The sequence below is a fragment of the Pogona vitticeps genome, chromosome 5 (assembly GCF_051106095.1).
Source record: "Pogona vitticeps strain Pit_001003342236 chromosome 5, PviZW2.1, whole genome shotgun sequence".
In the NCBI taxonomy this organism is placed as follows: domain Eukaryota; kingdom Metazoa; phylum Chordata; class Lepidosauria; order Squamata; family Agamidae; genus Pogona; species Pogona vitticeps.
In genome coordinates, this window is record NC_135787.1 from 97,169,515 (window position 1) to 97,186,457 (window position 16,943).

Here is a 16,943-nt window from a genome sequence, read left to right on the forward strand (position 1 = left end):
AGGCAACTGTGAGGTGACAACTTCAGTGTGAAGAGCTACTTATTGCACATGAACTGATAATGTTACAGTGTGTCTATAGGGCCACAAGCACAGAAATGAGGGATAATACATAGCATATTTTAAGGATGTTGGTGACCAGAAGCTTCTGAAATGGCATAAACATTAATTTACTGCTGTCCTAATACATCTTCTCAATTGAAGTGCTCATCAGAGTATGGGGGAAAGGCTTATAATCCTCTCTACTGCCCTCAAATGTCTCTTGTGTCTGCCATCCATCCTGGAAACTGATGAAGAGGCATAAGCAGCAGTAGCATGTGTAAAAGGAAGCATTATGCTCTGAGATCTGGTAGCCATTTGTGGGTTGGGGTACTTCCTTGAGACTTGGTATGTTGCAAAGTTTTAGAAGCTAAAGGCAGCTGGACATTTAAGAACTGGGGGAAAGGGGCTTAAATTAATGTCTTTCTCTCCCCTAACAACTTTTGCTTATTCTATTGTACTTGTACCACACTACAAGTCATCTCAAGGTCTCAATGCCTTGAATATAATGTCCAAATATAGAAATAGTGAATGCAGGTGCATTAAGTAAAGCAAGAGTGTGCTAACCCAGAGAAATTTATGGGATAAGCAGAAAGCTAGCTGTAACCATAGCAAAATCAAATCCAAGGTATGGAATTACAGAAAAAGGTATACACATGCTCGGAAAATCATCCATTGGGGTGACTGAGAGCAGCACATAGTAATGCTTCCATATCTCCTTTAATTAATGTCTTTGCTATAACTTCTAGAATTAACTGTATTTCCTGGGTTATTTCAATGAATCTACACTCACTGAACTTGGTCTCCTGAATAGACTAGAATGATCAAGATTTACACTGTGTATGGCTTCACACACACATGGACAACACAAATTACAACATTTTGGAAAACATATCTGCACACAAGCACATTAAAGCTGTGAACATTCACTGTAAAGATCATCTTTGTTCTTACCTAAGTGGATAGTGAAACTTTCTTCCAATTGTCTCTGGTCTTCAAAAAGTCTCCCATTTCCTTCTACAGATTCCCTCCACTGATTTGGCTGAACTTTTATTTCATCACTAAAACCAATAAGAAAAAAAGAAGAAGGCAGGAAGCTGCTTCTGTCTACTTAGTTTTTAAACTGATAAGGTCATGTATTTTTTTACAGCCAAGTGAAAAGTCTAATTCATGTGCACAGACACAATGGAATTTAAAAAATCATTATGGGTGCAACCACAAGATGGCTGTAGCATCGCAGATTAAAAATGTTGGATGTGCCATCCCCTTCCTGAAAGTACAGTATGCATTTCTCTGTGTGTCACTCTCTCTCCCATACCTATACGGTTCCCCACAGAAAACACAAATGCAATGAAACACAGAACAAATGGAGAAGGACAGAAGAAAAACGCATATAAAGGAAGAGACGTTGTAAGAGTGCACCTGGGTGTGCGCATAAGATGAGAAAGAGAAAACAAAAACACAGAGGGGAAAAATGCACAAAAGACAAAATAAATGCACATAGAAAAAGCAGACTCCCATCTGCCCAAACCCACATTGACCATGATGGGTATTATGGTAGTTTCAGTCCACACATATCTGGAGAGCTACATATCTCCTCTGAATCTATGATGTAAGGACTAATAATGAAAATATGTAACAGTATTTCTTACAAAGATTTTAGAATCCAGTGAAGAATTTGCCTTGATAGGGACATGTCAAAATGGGAACAATATATTCAGGTACTTGACCCTTTTGGTTTTTCTTTTGGATCTTACAGACTTTTTTTTTTAATAAAAAACTCCTTTTTGATATATAACCTTATGCACAGTTGGATGTGGAAGTCCCCTAAACTTTGGTGTGCCCGTCTGGCCACTTCAGCAGCTTTTCATGGCAGAAGCTTTACTGCAATTTCTTCCTACCACTTCCTTCACCAAATCATCTCTATCGGTTAGAATCAATAAAAGGATAGCTAGCCCTCTAGTTTCTTTCTCCACTTTTTGTAAGAGAAAATTATTAGCCACACAGCCTGGGAATTTCTTGGAAGGGCCATAGTTGGCAGATTTTCCTCCCAACATGTATCAACTGAAATCTCCCCTCACTACTATATGTCTCTCTGAAATCCTTCCAATTTGCTTTTCAAAAATTTCATCCACATCCTCTTTTTGATTGGGCAGTCAGTAGTAGACTCCAACTGCCATGTTCCTTTTGTTTTTCATCCCAGATACATTGAACTAGATGCTCTCATTGAGACAACCAATTTCCTACTCCTGTTTTTCTCTGCAGGAATGTTTATTATTGACATAAACTGCAACTCCACCTCCCTTTCTATTTTTTTCTGTTCTTTTTGAACAATGTATAGCCTTCAGTTGCTGTATTCCAGTTACAGTGGTGCCTCGCATGACGACAATAATCCATCCTGTGAAAATCACTGTTTAGCGAAATTGTCATCATGCAAAAACCCTTTCCCCATTGGAATGCATTGAAAACCGGTTTAATGCATCCCAATGGGGAAAATACCTCATCGTCCAGCGAAGATTGCCCATAGGGAAACCATTTTGCGAGCACCGATCAGCTGTAAAAATGGCTGCCCTGCGATGCATGGGTCCGGAAAACACAGGGTAGCCATTTTGCAAAGCCGGAAAAATCGTCGTCTTGAGAGCAAACGGTTTGCGAAGCACAGACCTAATCGACATCCAGTGAAAATCCCCCATAGGAATGACTGTTTTGCAAATCGCTATAGCGATCGCAAAAAGTCATCGTTGTGTGGATTTGTCGTTTAGTAGGGTTGTTGTTTAGCGAGGTACCACTGTACAGGAGTCATCCCACCAAGTTTGTTATTCCTATCAAGTCATATTTACCCTTCTGAACTTAGTAGTTTACCTCTTCTTGTTTGGTTCCCATACTGCTGGCATTTGTATATAGACCTCATGCACAGATAGGTTAACTACTATCTCACAATTTTCAGTCTGCCTTCTCTTTCTTTTTGCAAACTTCTTCATTTCTGAATGCCATTATGATTTTCTTCATCTCCATGTTTGTGAGTATATACTTTAAGACACTTTCCTGTTGAAATGTATTAGCTAAAAATATATAGGTTTTCTCCAAAAAATCTGGCTTGATGTAACTTTTAAAAAATGTTACTTGATAACCTATTACTTTGTGTTTTCTTCTATACTGCACAGAATAAAAAAAATACACTGGCCATTAACTTTTCACTAATCCATTTTCAAGCTCAGCAAACTGTCCTACACTTTTGAGCTGCTCTCTCATATAATAGCCAAAGCCAAAAAAGGAGCTTATAGTCTTACCCAATGGAGACAGGGGAAGGGAGGCCTGACAGCTCAGAGCTCAAATTCTCCCTAGCTGAATTTACTTACTCCTTAAGTGAATTATACTCAGAGCTGAAATTCCTTTTAAATGACTTTTCCTTAAAGCAGCTCCACCCAGGTACATACATACATACTTTACTGTTATGGCATTGAGTCATATACTGTATAACACAAAATTGAATGCAAAACTTCAGAAACCAGCATGCACTACAAAGAGCCATACCAGACAAACAAAAAGGTAAAGTATATGACAGCAAATATAGCAATATAAGACCAAGGTCTAAGGGTTTAGCTGTCTATTATGGCTACTATAGCATGCCACCCAGGTAGCACAAAATGAGATTCAACTAGTCCACAGAGTAATAGTAGTTCAGATCCACCATAGGCTACTTGCTGCCTCCTGGTATTGTATTCTGATGCTTGGGCCCTGGATACCTGAAGGACCGCCTCCTTCCATATGAGCCTACCCGGCAGTTAAGATCTAGCCAGGGGGCCCTTTTGAAAGAGCCGTCCCTCAAGGAGGTAAGAGGGACGGCTTGTAGACAAAGGGCCTTTTCGGCAGCTGCCCCCAGACTATGGAATGCCCTCCCGACTGAGATTCGTCTGGCGCTGACACTGATGACATTTCGGCGCCAGGTCAAAACCTTCCTTGTGTTTAATCCCACAGATTTGCCATAACCGTTTCATGAGCTTTGATGTAAACGATGCGCCCAAATCTGTGATTATTTCTGAGGCAAATCCCATCCTGGACATATACCCCACCAAGGCATCTGCCACTGTGTTAGTTTCAATGTTAGTCAAGGGAATGGCTTCAGGGTACCTCGTGGCATGGTCCACAATGGTGAGAATGAACCTGTTCCCCCTCTTTGTGGCCTTGGGCAAAGGTCCCACAATATCCACCCCTATACATTTGAACGGAGTGTCAATCACAGGCAAAGGGCACAACTTTGCTTTGGTCCTGTCACGGTTATTCCCCTGCCTCTGACACACATCACATTGTTTACAGAACTCCTTGATCTGCTTCCCTATTTCAGGCCAGTAAAAATTCTGTGTGATTCTCTGCTGTGTTTTGTTCACCCCTAAGTGCGCAGCAAACATGTCAGAGTGCCCCCTTTGTAAGATCATGGGGCGATACTTTTCAGGTACCACCAGCTGACTCCTCAACTTCTACTCAGAAGCTGAAGAGAAGAAGCTGGAGTGGGAGTCTGTGTGTCAGACAGGGTACTACTGTGTGTCAGTCAGTACCAACCTGATAGGTTCAGGTGTCTGTATGGGTAGCCAGAACTGATAGGTTCAGGGTCTGTGCTTTATTTAAAGGTGTTCTGTGTGAACCAAACTGGTGTATGTATGATTGAGACTAAGCCACGTTACTGTATCTTATTCACTTGATCATTTTATTTTCCCTGTGTGTGATTTAAATAAACCTTATTCCTTTATTTGTTAAAAATCCATTCCTGGTCTGTGTGACTCCTTACAGGGAATGGTTGGTGGCAGCTTAGTGAAACTGTGGCATGTCCCAGTAGGTCTGGGGTTGTCACATTGATTGGTGTCCAGCGTGTGGGATACGACTGGTCCAGTTGTCCAGTGGTCCAGCAAAGCCTTGGCAAGTGTGCCCAGAGCAAGGGGGGTCTAGTCAGGGACAATCTGAGAGCGCGTAGGTAATCTTCTAGGCTTACCTCACGGGGAGGTAGGCTAGTGGAAGAACGTGTGACCTCAGATTGGTGGGACTAGATTAGGGAGCTCTGAGGCAACCTGTTTTGGCGGGAAAAAAGCTGAGGCAAAGCTGAGTGAAGTAGCAGTGATCTAGCCTGTCTGCTGAGAGGCCTAGCAGAGGGGGGTGGACTCTGGCTGGCAACAGTTGCAAGTTAGTGCTGAAGAACAGCAGCAATCTATAGAAGGCTGGTTCTGAGGCAAAAGAGAAAAAAAAAAGTGGTCGCTTTATTTTGAGGCTTGACTTTTGAAAGCAGCCTGTTCTGGGGGGGGGATTATGCCCTTGACTCGAAGCCAAATGGCAGAAATGGGTGAAGTGAGGGAACCCCAGGTGGACCAAGGTTCTGAGGATGAATTTGGCTCAGTGCAGGATGACAGCACGGGAGAACAGAACCCAGAACTCAGGAAAATGCTCATAGCCCAACAGCATGAACTGAGGGTGAGGGAAATGGAGGAAAGATTAGAGAGAGAAAGAAGGGAGGAAAGGGAAAGGCAAAGACAATTCGAAATAGAGAGAATGGAAAGAGAAGAAAGATTAGAGAGAGAGAGAATGGAAAGAGAAGAAAGATTGGAGAGAGAGAAAATGGCGTTTGAGTTAAGAAAATTGGAACTGATGAATCAGAACAATAATAACAATAGAGATTCTGAGGGGGGCCAATTGTCTAAAACTGACCTGAAGAAATTCCCTGTGTACCACAAGGGGGATTGCCCTGAGGTGTTCTTTTCCCTAGTGGAAAGAGCGTTTGTGGACTTCTCAGTAAGGGAAACTGAGAAGATGACCATCATGCGATCTTTAATCAGTGGCAGCCTGGCAGAAGTCTATGCAGAGATGCCAGAGGAACTGATGAAAGATTTCGCAGAGTTTAAAAAACTGGTGTTTGCCAGACATGGGATAAATGCGGAACAGCTGAGGCAGAGATTCAGGTCACTCACCAAGAAACCAGAGCAGACTTTTACCCAAGTGGGGGCCCAACTGGTGAGGCTGCTAGAGAAATGGCTATCTCAGGAGGGGACAGAGACCTTCCAGCAGCTCAAAGACCTGATAGCGCTGGAACAGTTTTATTCAGTCCTGCATGGGGAACTGAAGTTCCAGGTGAGGGAAAGGAAACCGAAATCTGTGGCAGAGGCGGCCGAGATCGCAGATTTTATTTCCCAAATAAGAAAGCCCTTAGGTGAGGGGAAATCTATAGGTAAACCTAAAGAAACCTACAGCAAGTACTCTCAGGGACCAGGAAAAAACCAGCAAGTGGGAGGGGCCCATGGTGAAGGGAAGCCCTCAGACATGAAACAAAGACCTCAGATTTTGGAGGGAAAACCAAAACAAGATGAGAAAGACTCAAAATACAGCAGAAAATGTTATTTCTGTCAAGGAAAGGGCCATCTAATCTCAGAGTGTGAGAAATTAAAGCAGCTAAAAGGAAATGTGCCTCATGATTTGAGTGGAACCAAGCCAAAAGCTGTGTTCTGTGTCCAGAAAGAGCAAAGCTCCTTGTCACTGAGGGAGCCTGTTGCCATGGCTACTCAATCTGGAACAGATACATCTGCTGGTCAGGCTGAGGAAAATGGTCCTCTTGTGGAGGTCAAGCGCTGCTTGCTAGTGAGAACAGATTCGCAGTTGTTTGAAACCGCAGAGGTGGACGTAGGAATACTTGACCATCAGTATAGGGGGCTGAGGGATACGTGTTCCCAGGTGACCCTTTGCCATCCAGATATTATTCCTAGGGAGTATATACTCCCGAATGAGAGCATGAAGGTGGCAGGGATTGAGGGACAGGTGATCTCGCTGCCAGTAGCTGAGGTACCTGTGAACTTTCAAGGCTGGAGGGGAGTTTGGCGGCTAGCGATTTCAGCGACTCTGCCAGCAGCCGTGCTCGTGGGAAATGACCTGGCTGAACATGTGAAACGGGTGCTAGTGATTACACGCTCACAAGCCACCACGGGGACAGTTCAGGGGGGTACTGATGAGCCCGAGATGGAAGCAGGTGGGGGAAGTTCAGAAGCTGTGGTGGAAACCTTAACCACAGACAGCCGATTTGGCCAAGAGCAAAAGGCAGACGCCACTCTCCAAAAGTGTTTTGAACAGGTGACAGACGCCCAGCTAACACCTGAAACCCCAGTGAGATTTCGAGAGAAAAAGGGAATTTTATATAGGGAGACCCTGAGGAATATCTCAAAAGGGGGAGATGGGATCAGAAGTCAGCTGGTGGTACCTGAAAAGTATCGCCCCATGATCTTACAAAGGGGGCACTCTGACATGTTTGCTGCGCACTTAGGGGTGAACAAAACACAACAGAGAATCACACAGAATTTTTACTGGCCTGAAATAGGGAAGCAGATCAAGGAGTTCTGTAAACAATGTGATGTGTGTCAGAGGCAGGGGAATAACCGTGACAGGACCAAAGCAAAGTTGTGCCCTTTGCCTGTGATTGACACTCCGTTCAAATGTATAGGGGTGGATATTGTGGGACCTTTGCCCAAGGCCACAAAGAGGGGGAACAGGTTCATTCTCACCATTGTGGACCATGCCACGAGGTACCCCGAAGCCATTCCCTTGACTAACATCGAAACTAACACAGTGGCAGATGCCTTGGTGGGGTATATGTCCAGGATGGGATTTGCCTCAGAAATAATCACAGATTTGGGCACATCGTTTACATCGAAGCTCATGAAACGGTTATGGCAAATCTGTGGAATTAAACACAAGGAAACCACTGCCTATCACCCTGAAAGTAATGGGTTAACGGAGAAGTTCAATGGGACTCTAATGCGCATGATTAGGGCTTATTTGGCAGAGAATCCAAACAATTGGGACCAGAAGCTGCAATCCCTTTTGTTTGCTTATCGAACAGTGCCACAAGCCAGTACCGGGTTCAGTCCGTTTGAACTTTTGTTTGGGAGAAGGGTGAAAGGGCCACTTGATTTAATCAAGCAAGATTGGGAGCAGATCACCCAGGATGACCCACAAGATGTTGTGACATACATAGACTCTTTAAGGAATGACCTAAAGAGAAACCTAGAGCTAGCAGCAGAGACCCTGCAAGCTCAAAAGGTCAGAAAGAAAGCTTGGGATGACCAGGAAGGCAGGGAGAGGCACTTTAACCCAGGGGAGGAAGTGCTTTGGCCTAGGCCCTGCAAAGAGAACAAACTGCAGCTGGGTAGCCCAGAAATAAAATATTTGGGTCACATAGTAGGGGGAGGAGTGATAAAACCCCTAGAGGCCAAGATAGAAGCAGTTCGTGATTGGCCTAGACCCAACACCAAGAAAAAAGTCAAATCATTTCTTGGGTTGGTGGGCTACTACAGAAAGTTCATCCCGAGGTTTAGCGAGATTGCGGCTCCGCTGACCGATCTGACGAGGAAGAAGACTGATGACCGCATCCCGTGGACCAGCGACTGTGAGGAGGCGTTCCAGAGGTTGAAGGAGGCCCTCATCAACTATCCAGTGCTGCGTGCTCCAGACTTCGACCGGGAGTTCATCATCTACACCGATGCGTCTAACAGCGGGGTAGGAGCAGTTCTTTGCCAGGAGGATGAAAATGGTGACCAGCATCCAGTGTCCTACCTGAGTAGGAAACTCCAGAAAGGTGAGAGACATTTGGCAACCGTGGAAAAGGAGTGCCTGGCCATAGTCTACGCGATCCAGAAGGCCAAGCCTTACATCTGGGGAAGACATTTTATTCTGTGCACTGACCATTCACCACTGCAATGGTTAAAGACAATGAAATCCCACAATAGCAAACTTATGAGGTGGGCTTTAAACCTGCAAGACTATGACTTTGAAGTGAAGGTGGTCAGAGGGTCAGTGAACTGTGTTGCTGACGCCTTGTCAAGAAGACCCGAAGAATGAAGACGGCGAAAGAAACATGGACTATGTATATATTTTGGTGACCAAAGGTTAAATGTACTTGTTTATTAAACATGTTTGGTTTGTATCAATAAAGGTAACTTGATGTATTGTAAATGGTAAATGTTTAAATGCCTAATTGATATGTTTACCTTAGAGTAAGTATGGTATTGTATGTCATTGTATAACTGTGTTTGTATGTTTTGGATCCAGGTTGTTTTTTGGAGAAAAGCACCTTAGCTTTCCCCCTACAAAACAACTTATAAAGAGGGGAGGTGTTACATACAGCACTGATGTTACCTGTCTGTCATGGGTTTGGAGGGAAAGTTCCATCCTATGGGGAGTGGAAGGCGGGACATCAGGAGGAGGGGCTGTACTGTATATATATGTGGAGCGTGTGTGGAGAAGTTAAGGAGAGTTTGGAGAAGCTGAAGAGAAGAAGCTGGAGTGGGAGTCTGTGTGTCAGACAGGGTACTACTGTGTGTCAGTCAGTACCAACCTGATAGGTTCAGGTGTCTGTATGGGTAGCCAGAACTGATAGGTTCAGGGTCTGTGCTTTATTTAAAGGTGTTCTGTGTGAACCAAACTGGTGTATGTATGATTGAGACTAAGCCACGTTACTGTATCTTATTCACTTGATCATTTTATTTTCCCTGTGTGTGATTTAAATAAACCTTATTCCTTTATTTGTTAAAAATCCATTCCTGGTCTGTGTGACTCCTTACAGGGAATGGTTGGTGGCAGCTTAGTGAAACTATGGCATGTCCCAGTAGGTCTGGGGTTGTCACAGGCTTGTAGACAAAGGGCCTTTTCGGCAGCTGCCCCCAGACTATGGAATGCCCTCCCAACTGAGATTCGTCTGGCGCTGACACTGATGACATTTCGGCGCCAGGTCAAAACCTTCCTGTTCCAGAAGGCTTTTAACTGAAATAATATTAGCTGTGGGTCCGAAGGCAATTTTATATATATTTTAATTGTATTTTAATTGTTACATATCTTTATTGTATTTCAAATGCTGTAAGCCGTCCAGAGACCTTTGGGTAGTGTGGGCGGCATATAAATTAAATAAATAAATAATAATAATAATAATAATAAAAAGAAACAGCACATTTCAGATTTGTCTTGATTTAAGAGCTCCATTTCCAAAAAAATTCACTAACCGAACACCAACCAGTCATTTTCATAGTGTGTGCTGCTCCCCCTCCCAATCATCATGTGTTGTTAGCTGCAAGCTCAGCTGACATTTCTATGAGCTAGCTGCTAAGTCCTAAGATTCAGATTCACCTGGTGTTTGCCAATATTCACTAAAAGAAAGATGGAGAAGCAAAATGGTTACACTGTCAGCAAGGACTGAAAGCATCAGCTGAGAACACTGCACTTCTCTCACATATACATACACTTCATTCCCATGTGGAGAAAAGTGAGCAAGAACAAACCTGGGTTCCTGGCCAATCACTAGGTGGAAGCGTTCTAGTTGGTACTTTGCCTAGGAACCCAACAATGTCAGGGATATGACTGCACCCACTAACAACCAGCCCAGATAGAACTGATGGTCTCCTATCTGAAACTTGTTCTCCATCCCTGTTCTATGTAGAACAGTGTTTTCAATGTCTTCCAGATTTTTGAAGCATAGATCACAATTTCATCTCTCCAAATGTAACTGGAGGCAAACCTCACTCTCTTTTTATATTCCAAGAAAGCAGTTATTCCCAACCAGTTCTGGAACTGATGAGCATGTATCCTTCCTAAATGTGTGGGATAGCCTGGTTAATACTAACATCTGGCATTCTTTCCTGTGAGAGTGGAAAAGAAAGTGATCAATCTGGAGATATCATGCCATTTTCCTCCCTCAAAAACAGAAGTGGAAACAAATAGCCCTCTGGTGGACATTGAATGGAGGGAAATGTACAGTATATAGAGACGGAAAGTGAGGCTGACAATCCGAGAGGGGAAAAGGGGATGAGCAAAGAAACCTTGGCGGGACAGTTTGAAAAGGAGTGGAGAAAAGAACCGGAAGAAAGGAGGAGGTCTCAGAGGAACTGAAAAAGACAGGAGGAGGAGAAGGGGCAGATAAGGGAGATCGGAAGACAAGAACAGAACAGCAAAAATTACCCATGGGATGGGCAATTCTCTCAAATCCTTGGGTGGAGGAGTGGGAGCATCTGATGATTCCACCCGAGGAAGCTGAGAGGCACAGGAGAACACAACTACAAGCTAAGGCTCCATTTTGGGGAGAAACCAAGGCAAGGGTGAAAAAGACAATAGCAAGAGAGGGATATAGATGACAAGAGAGGTTACGAGAAAAAAGACAATATCAGCGCCCCTCCGGGTAATGGCTTGAGGAAATAGGAGTGACCACCTGGCAAGAGGGCAAGCTGAACTGAGTGCTATGCCCTGGCTGTCCATACCCAAATTTGTGTATTCTCCCTTTCCCACTTTTCCCTCTCAGTGCAGACCAATACGGAACTGTCAAACCCCAGGTGGAGAATGAGTTCAAAAAAGGTTTTGATGTATGATTAGCCTTGGGGTAGTTTAAGCTATTGTGGACAAGCCAGTTGCCGTTTTGAATAAAGAAGCTGATGTGAAACCGAAGATATCTCTGTTTTTGAGTCTTGAACTCACAGCTGCTGCAGGGAACTGTCATGAACCCACTTCCACACTGCCTTTTTAGTTAAAGCATGGGGAAAGAATTGTGTATTCTGGATTCCACCTATACCTGTCAGCTATCCTTGGATTTCTCAGTGCATCTTTACTTTCTCTCTCAGGCTAACATCAGAGCTCCACCATGACAGACCTAGCATGGTGCATGCTTATATCTGGTTGGCTTAATTTTTCAACCTTTTCAACAATCTAGAATTCAGACATAGACAAGAGAAAAACAGATTCTATCCCTGATGCTACTGCTGTTATGTAAGCAGAATCCTGAACTACAACAGGCATCTTATCGGTGTCTCTTTCATTTCACATATGTCTTTAAAGGTGAAGTGTGGGTTCTATGCTCCATTGGTGGAATAATTGCAGAAATTGAAAAGAAAGGAAGGAAGGAAGGAAATTGGGTACCCAATAGTGCTGTTTGGATTTTTAAGGTCCTTGTGAAGTTTTATCACCCATTCTTGATATTCTTGTTTCTGGATACCTGATGTTTGTTTCAGTTCATTATTCCATTTGTTTTCCAGTGCCTAAAATAAGACACAAATTCAGCTGATTAACTTGCACTTGCAGCTAATTATTTGCACTTTCTCCCCTAATAAAATTAAGTTTATTTAATTTACCTGTTGGGATTCAAAGTGTTGAGCTGCCAACATATTTACATCTTGATCTGTTAATGATTTCCCCAGTTCCTGCATCACCTTATCCATTTCAGCACCCTGCCTAGAATCAAACATATGTCATTTAGTCAGTAATAACCATATTTTTGATATAACTGTCATTCCTCTTAACATAGCTCCTAACAGCAAACACCATAGTACATAATTAGTAGCAAGGCTCCTAGAATAAGTATCATGAGCGGAAGGAGGCTTACAACATAATCCTAGGTATGTTTACTTGGAAGTATCATCTACCTTTTAATAGCAATCACTGCAACCATATACCTTGGCTAACACAAAACCATTACATAAGCATACTCTGCTCTTTGGTTCAAGGAAATCTTAAATCTTAGATGATTACTTTTTTTTTAAAAAAGTACTAGATTATTATATAAATCATTTTCAGGAGAACAGAAAATTTCAGATTTAAAAACACATGTATTTTCAGAATACCTTTCCCGCAATTTTTTCAGTTCTACATCTCTTTCACTTATTAATTCTGAGATGCTAACAAAATAATTGTGTTCCAAGTTTAACAGAGTTTCAGAAGCAGGAGAATGGATCAGATCATGATAGACATCTGCAAAATCTTCATCCCAGCTAGGATCCTCTGGCCTTGCATGTTCCAATACTGCCTGAAAAAATAATATGCACATGTGAAGATACAGTCTTATTTCACCCGAAAACCCATTTTGAATTGTTTCTTGTTATAGTTAGCTGTTTAATAAAATGTGGTAGACCATATTCTAGTTTGTCATTTTATTATGCCCATTCACTTCACGTGGGCAAGTAGTAACCACAAAAGATCTTCTGTACTAATGAGTAGTTCGACAGCACTGGGAGTATTCTTGCCAGGGGAATGGTTAGCAGTGATTGACGCAAAAGCAGTCAACTCTGTCAGCCAAAGCCCTTCCTGCAGCTGACTACAGAGGTGGGTCACTCCTGGTCCAAGGAGGGAATGCTGCAGGCAAAAGAGAAGGTGCACAAAAAAGGCTGCACAGAAATGAGGCACTTTTGGCTTTTTTGTGATTTCAAAAGCTGCTGAAACACATTAACTCCAGTGACAAAGTGAGAACACAGTAAACCATACTTGAAGAGACCTACAGCAGCTAATCAGGGTGCCTGAAACATCCTTGAACATCAGTGCTAGTCAAAAAACATTAAATACAAGCTAACTCTGGAAGAACACAATTCTTTCTCTCACTTGACTGGGAATGGACACATGCTTCATGGAATAACTACATATTTTAATGCACCACCAATGTTGGTCATTGGAATTTCTTTCTTTATGGGTTGCTTAAGCTTAGATACAGTATTTTTCCGTTTGTAAGATGTTACTTTTTTCTAAAATCATTACCCTAAAAATTGAGGGGTGTCTTTTACACAGAAGTAAGCTGAGATAGCTGAGGAGAGAACAAAACGGCACATACCTTGCCTCTGTAAACAGGCTTCCTTCAGCCACAAGGCTTAATTTCCTACAGTCAGGAGAATTAAAGCTAAAGCTAGCATTTGTCTGAAGACAGTTTCCATGGTCACGTGGCCAGTGCAACTAGACACGGAACGCCGTTACCTTCCCACCGTGGTGGTACCTATTTATCTACCTGCATTTTTATATGCTTTCGAACTGCTAGGTTGGCAGGAGCTGGGACAAGCGATGGGAGCTCATTCCGTTACATGGATTTGATCTTACAACTGTTGGTCTTCAGACCTTGTAGCACAGAGGCTTCTGCGGTGTAACCCACAGCGCCACCAAGTCCCACAGGAGACTTATTGGAAGCTGCCCAGAGTGGTCGACCAGACCAGATGGGCGGGATATAAATCAAATAAATAAATAAATATGAATAAATAAATAAATAAGCTTCCTCCAATCACAAGCCTTATGGAACTGACGTCAGCTGATCCTGAACAAACCAACTGGAACACACCTCCTTGGAGGTGGAGCCTGTAGGTTCAAGATTCAACAGAGACGAAATGTCCAATGTTCAGAGACCAGTGGCTGAATCCTCAAAGCTAGGTTTTCTTAATTTTGGGGTTAGAAAGTTTGGGGGTGTGTGTCTTATAAATGGAGGTGTGTTATAAATGGAAAAATACGGTAGTATATTTATTTTACATGCCACAAATAGAAAAGCAAGTATAGGATCAATACTAACAACCTTCATGATAACATGGTCTGTGACTGTAGATGTAGTCTGCGATATCAGTACATTCTTCTATTTTTCTATCTCTATCACAATCTTCCACTGATAAGTTAAAGGTGGTATACATAGCTCTACTCTTCCCATGGAGTTCAACCACCCCCTGTCAATGCAGGAATCCAAATCAAAATAGATCTGACAAATGGTTGTACAATCTTCTCTTGAATACCTCCAGCACTGAAGCACTCACCACCTTCAGAGGAAACTGGTTCCACTGCTCTACTGATTCAAAGTTAGCATGTTTGTCCTGATAGTCAGCTGAAATCTGGCTTCCTATAACTTAAGCCCATTATTACATGTCCTGCACTCTGGGTTGACAGAGAACAGAACCTGCCCCTCCTCTGTATGACAGCCTTTCAAGTATTTGAAAAGTGTTACCATGTGTTACCTAACGTCGAGAGAGGCCCAGAAAGAAAGAACAAGAAACCGGGCCTTCTCGGCAGTGGCCCTTCGACTTTGGAACAGCTTGCTGCGAGAGATCTGCCTGGCACCCTCGCTGGGCGTTTTTAAGAGCCAGTTAAAGACTTGGCTCTTTAGGCAGGCCTTCCCTCCGGTTAGTACTTGACTCTTACTTTTACTTAGTCTTTGTTCTATTTTCCATCTTGATCAATACTAACATTGTTGATTTAGTTCATGGCTTTAATTGTTTTATGAATAATTTTATTGTGAGCCGCCCTGAGTAGACATAGTCTAGAAGGGTGGGATAAAAATCAAATCAAATCAATAAATCGATCAATAAATGTCACCACTTAGTCTTCTTTTTTCAAAGCTAAATATGCCCAGTTCTTTCAGTCTTTCCTCATAGGGCTTGGTTTCCAGTCCCCTGATCATCCTTGTTGCCCTCCTCTGAACTTGCTCCAGTTTGTTGGCATCCTTTTTAAAGGGTGGTCCAGAACTGGAAACAGTATTCTAGATGAAGCCTAACCAGTGCCAAATAGATAGGGACTGATACTACATGGGATTTGGAGACTATACTTCTGCTAATGCAGCCTAAAATAGCATCAGCCTTTTTTGCAGCCGCATTGTACTGTTAGCTCATACTCAGCTTGTGACCTACTACAATTTTAAGATCCTTCTCACTCAAAGTATTACTGAACCAAATATCCCCCATCTTATAACTGTGCATTTTGTGTAAAGGTGCAGTACTTCACACTCACCCCTGTTAAATTTTGTTCTGTTTTCTCAGTCAAGTGCTCAAGCCTATCAAGATCTTTTTGAATTTTGTTCCTGTCTTACAAGGCATTAGCTATTCCATCTAATTCTGTGTCATAGGCAGATTTGATAAGTATGCCCTAAATTCCCTCATCCAAGTAATTAGTAAAAATTTTGAAAAGCACCTTGCCAAGGACTGAGCCATGTGGTACCCCACTTGTTACCTCCTCCCAGTTTAAGAAGAAACCACAGAATGTCCTTGGTCACAGAGAGGAACATGATGAAAAAACGTAACAGTCTCAAATTCTGTGTGGAACTTCTAGGCTGAATTCAACTGTTATGCTCAACCAGAGCAGATCTATTAAATGAATGGGACTTGTACAAACACTGCATTAACAAAGCCCCATTAATTCAATGTTTTTTACTAATGAAGAGATTTATCTCTCTCTCTTCTTTTGGCTTTCAGATGACTGCAAAAGAGAAATGCATCAGCAGTGCTAAAGGGCTCTACTTCAGAAGCAACATTTTGCTTTTGTCACAGAAGATGGATTCCAAACAGTTTTGTTCCCTAAGAAGCTGAATATTTTGTTCCTCCATGACAGCTCAGTGAAGTTCCGCCAATGTATATATAATGCAATGGAGATTGCATTGGGGGCAGGGTAATCACAAAAGCCCCGTTAAATAACTTAAACTGGTGAATCTACAGCTACGTAGTGAGTGACTTTATCGCTCAGCCTGCATTTTAGACTGTATATAAAAGGGAACATGAAGTTTGATCAAAGAACGAGAAAGAAAATAAAATCACATCTCCAAAATCATTGTTTGGGAACTCATTTTCTTGAGTTCATTTGAATTCAGTTCAAATGTGACAATTCTGAATCTGTTAAAAACTTCCGTACTGTTCCGGAGCAATCCACAATGTGTTGGTGTTTTAGCAACCTTCATATGCTATCTTTAAGAAGTTTGGCTGGGAGGAACCATTCTGGGCTGGGGTGACTTTCAATCAATCCAACAATAACCAATTGTTCCCTCTCTGCCTCAGATTTTGAAAACAGTCCTGCCTCTCTACTTAAGAGTCTTTTTCCTACTCTTTTTTCAGTCAGTTAGCTATGTAGTATTCACTCAGTACTCAGTTTGTGTCAGTCACTAAGTCAGTGTGTAGTTATGAATAGTCTGTTCATGTGACCAATTAATTTTTCTACAATATGCTGTTTTTATCTGTTCAGAACTGTAAGTAAATGGAATTTTAATTTTTTTCTCTCTTACCAACTCTCAGAGTGAGTTATTTAAAATCTAAGTGCCAGTTGATGAAAACCAAAAAGGGGTTGTTTACTCAGGGGAGATCTGAAATTCTGCTCTGTAGGTCTTTGCAGTAGCTGTTGCATCG

General features: G+C 42.4%; 1 protein-coding gene across 12 annotated transcripts in view; it reads right to left on the minus strand.

Moving 5' to 3' along the window:
• The window catches only part of FERRY3 (FERRY endosomal RAB5 effector complex subunit 3), a 58,924-nt gene that overhangs the window by 35,334 nt on the left and 6,647 nt on the right, over positions 1-16,943 (minus strand). For all 12 annotated transcript variants that reach the window (XM_073000951.2, XM_078394119.1, XM_078394120.1 and 9 more), the window contains 4 exons: positions 12,663-12,844; positions 12,174-12,273; positions 11,962-12,080; positions 991-1,097 (listed from right to left, as the gene is read on the minus strand). In XM_073000951.2, coding sequence (XP_072857052.1) covers positions 991-1,097; positions 11,962-12,080; positions 12,174-12,273; positions 12,663-12,844 — 508 coding nt within the window. The remainder of the gene's footprint in view (positions 1-990; positions 1,098-11,961; positions 12,081-12,173; positions 12,274-12,662; positions 12,845-16,943) is intronic.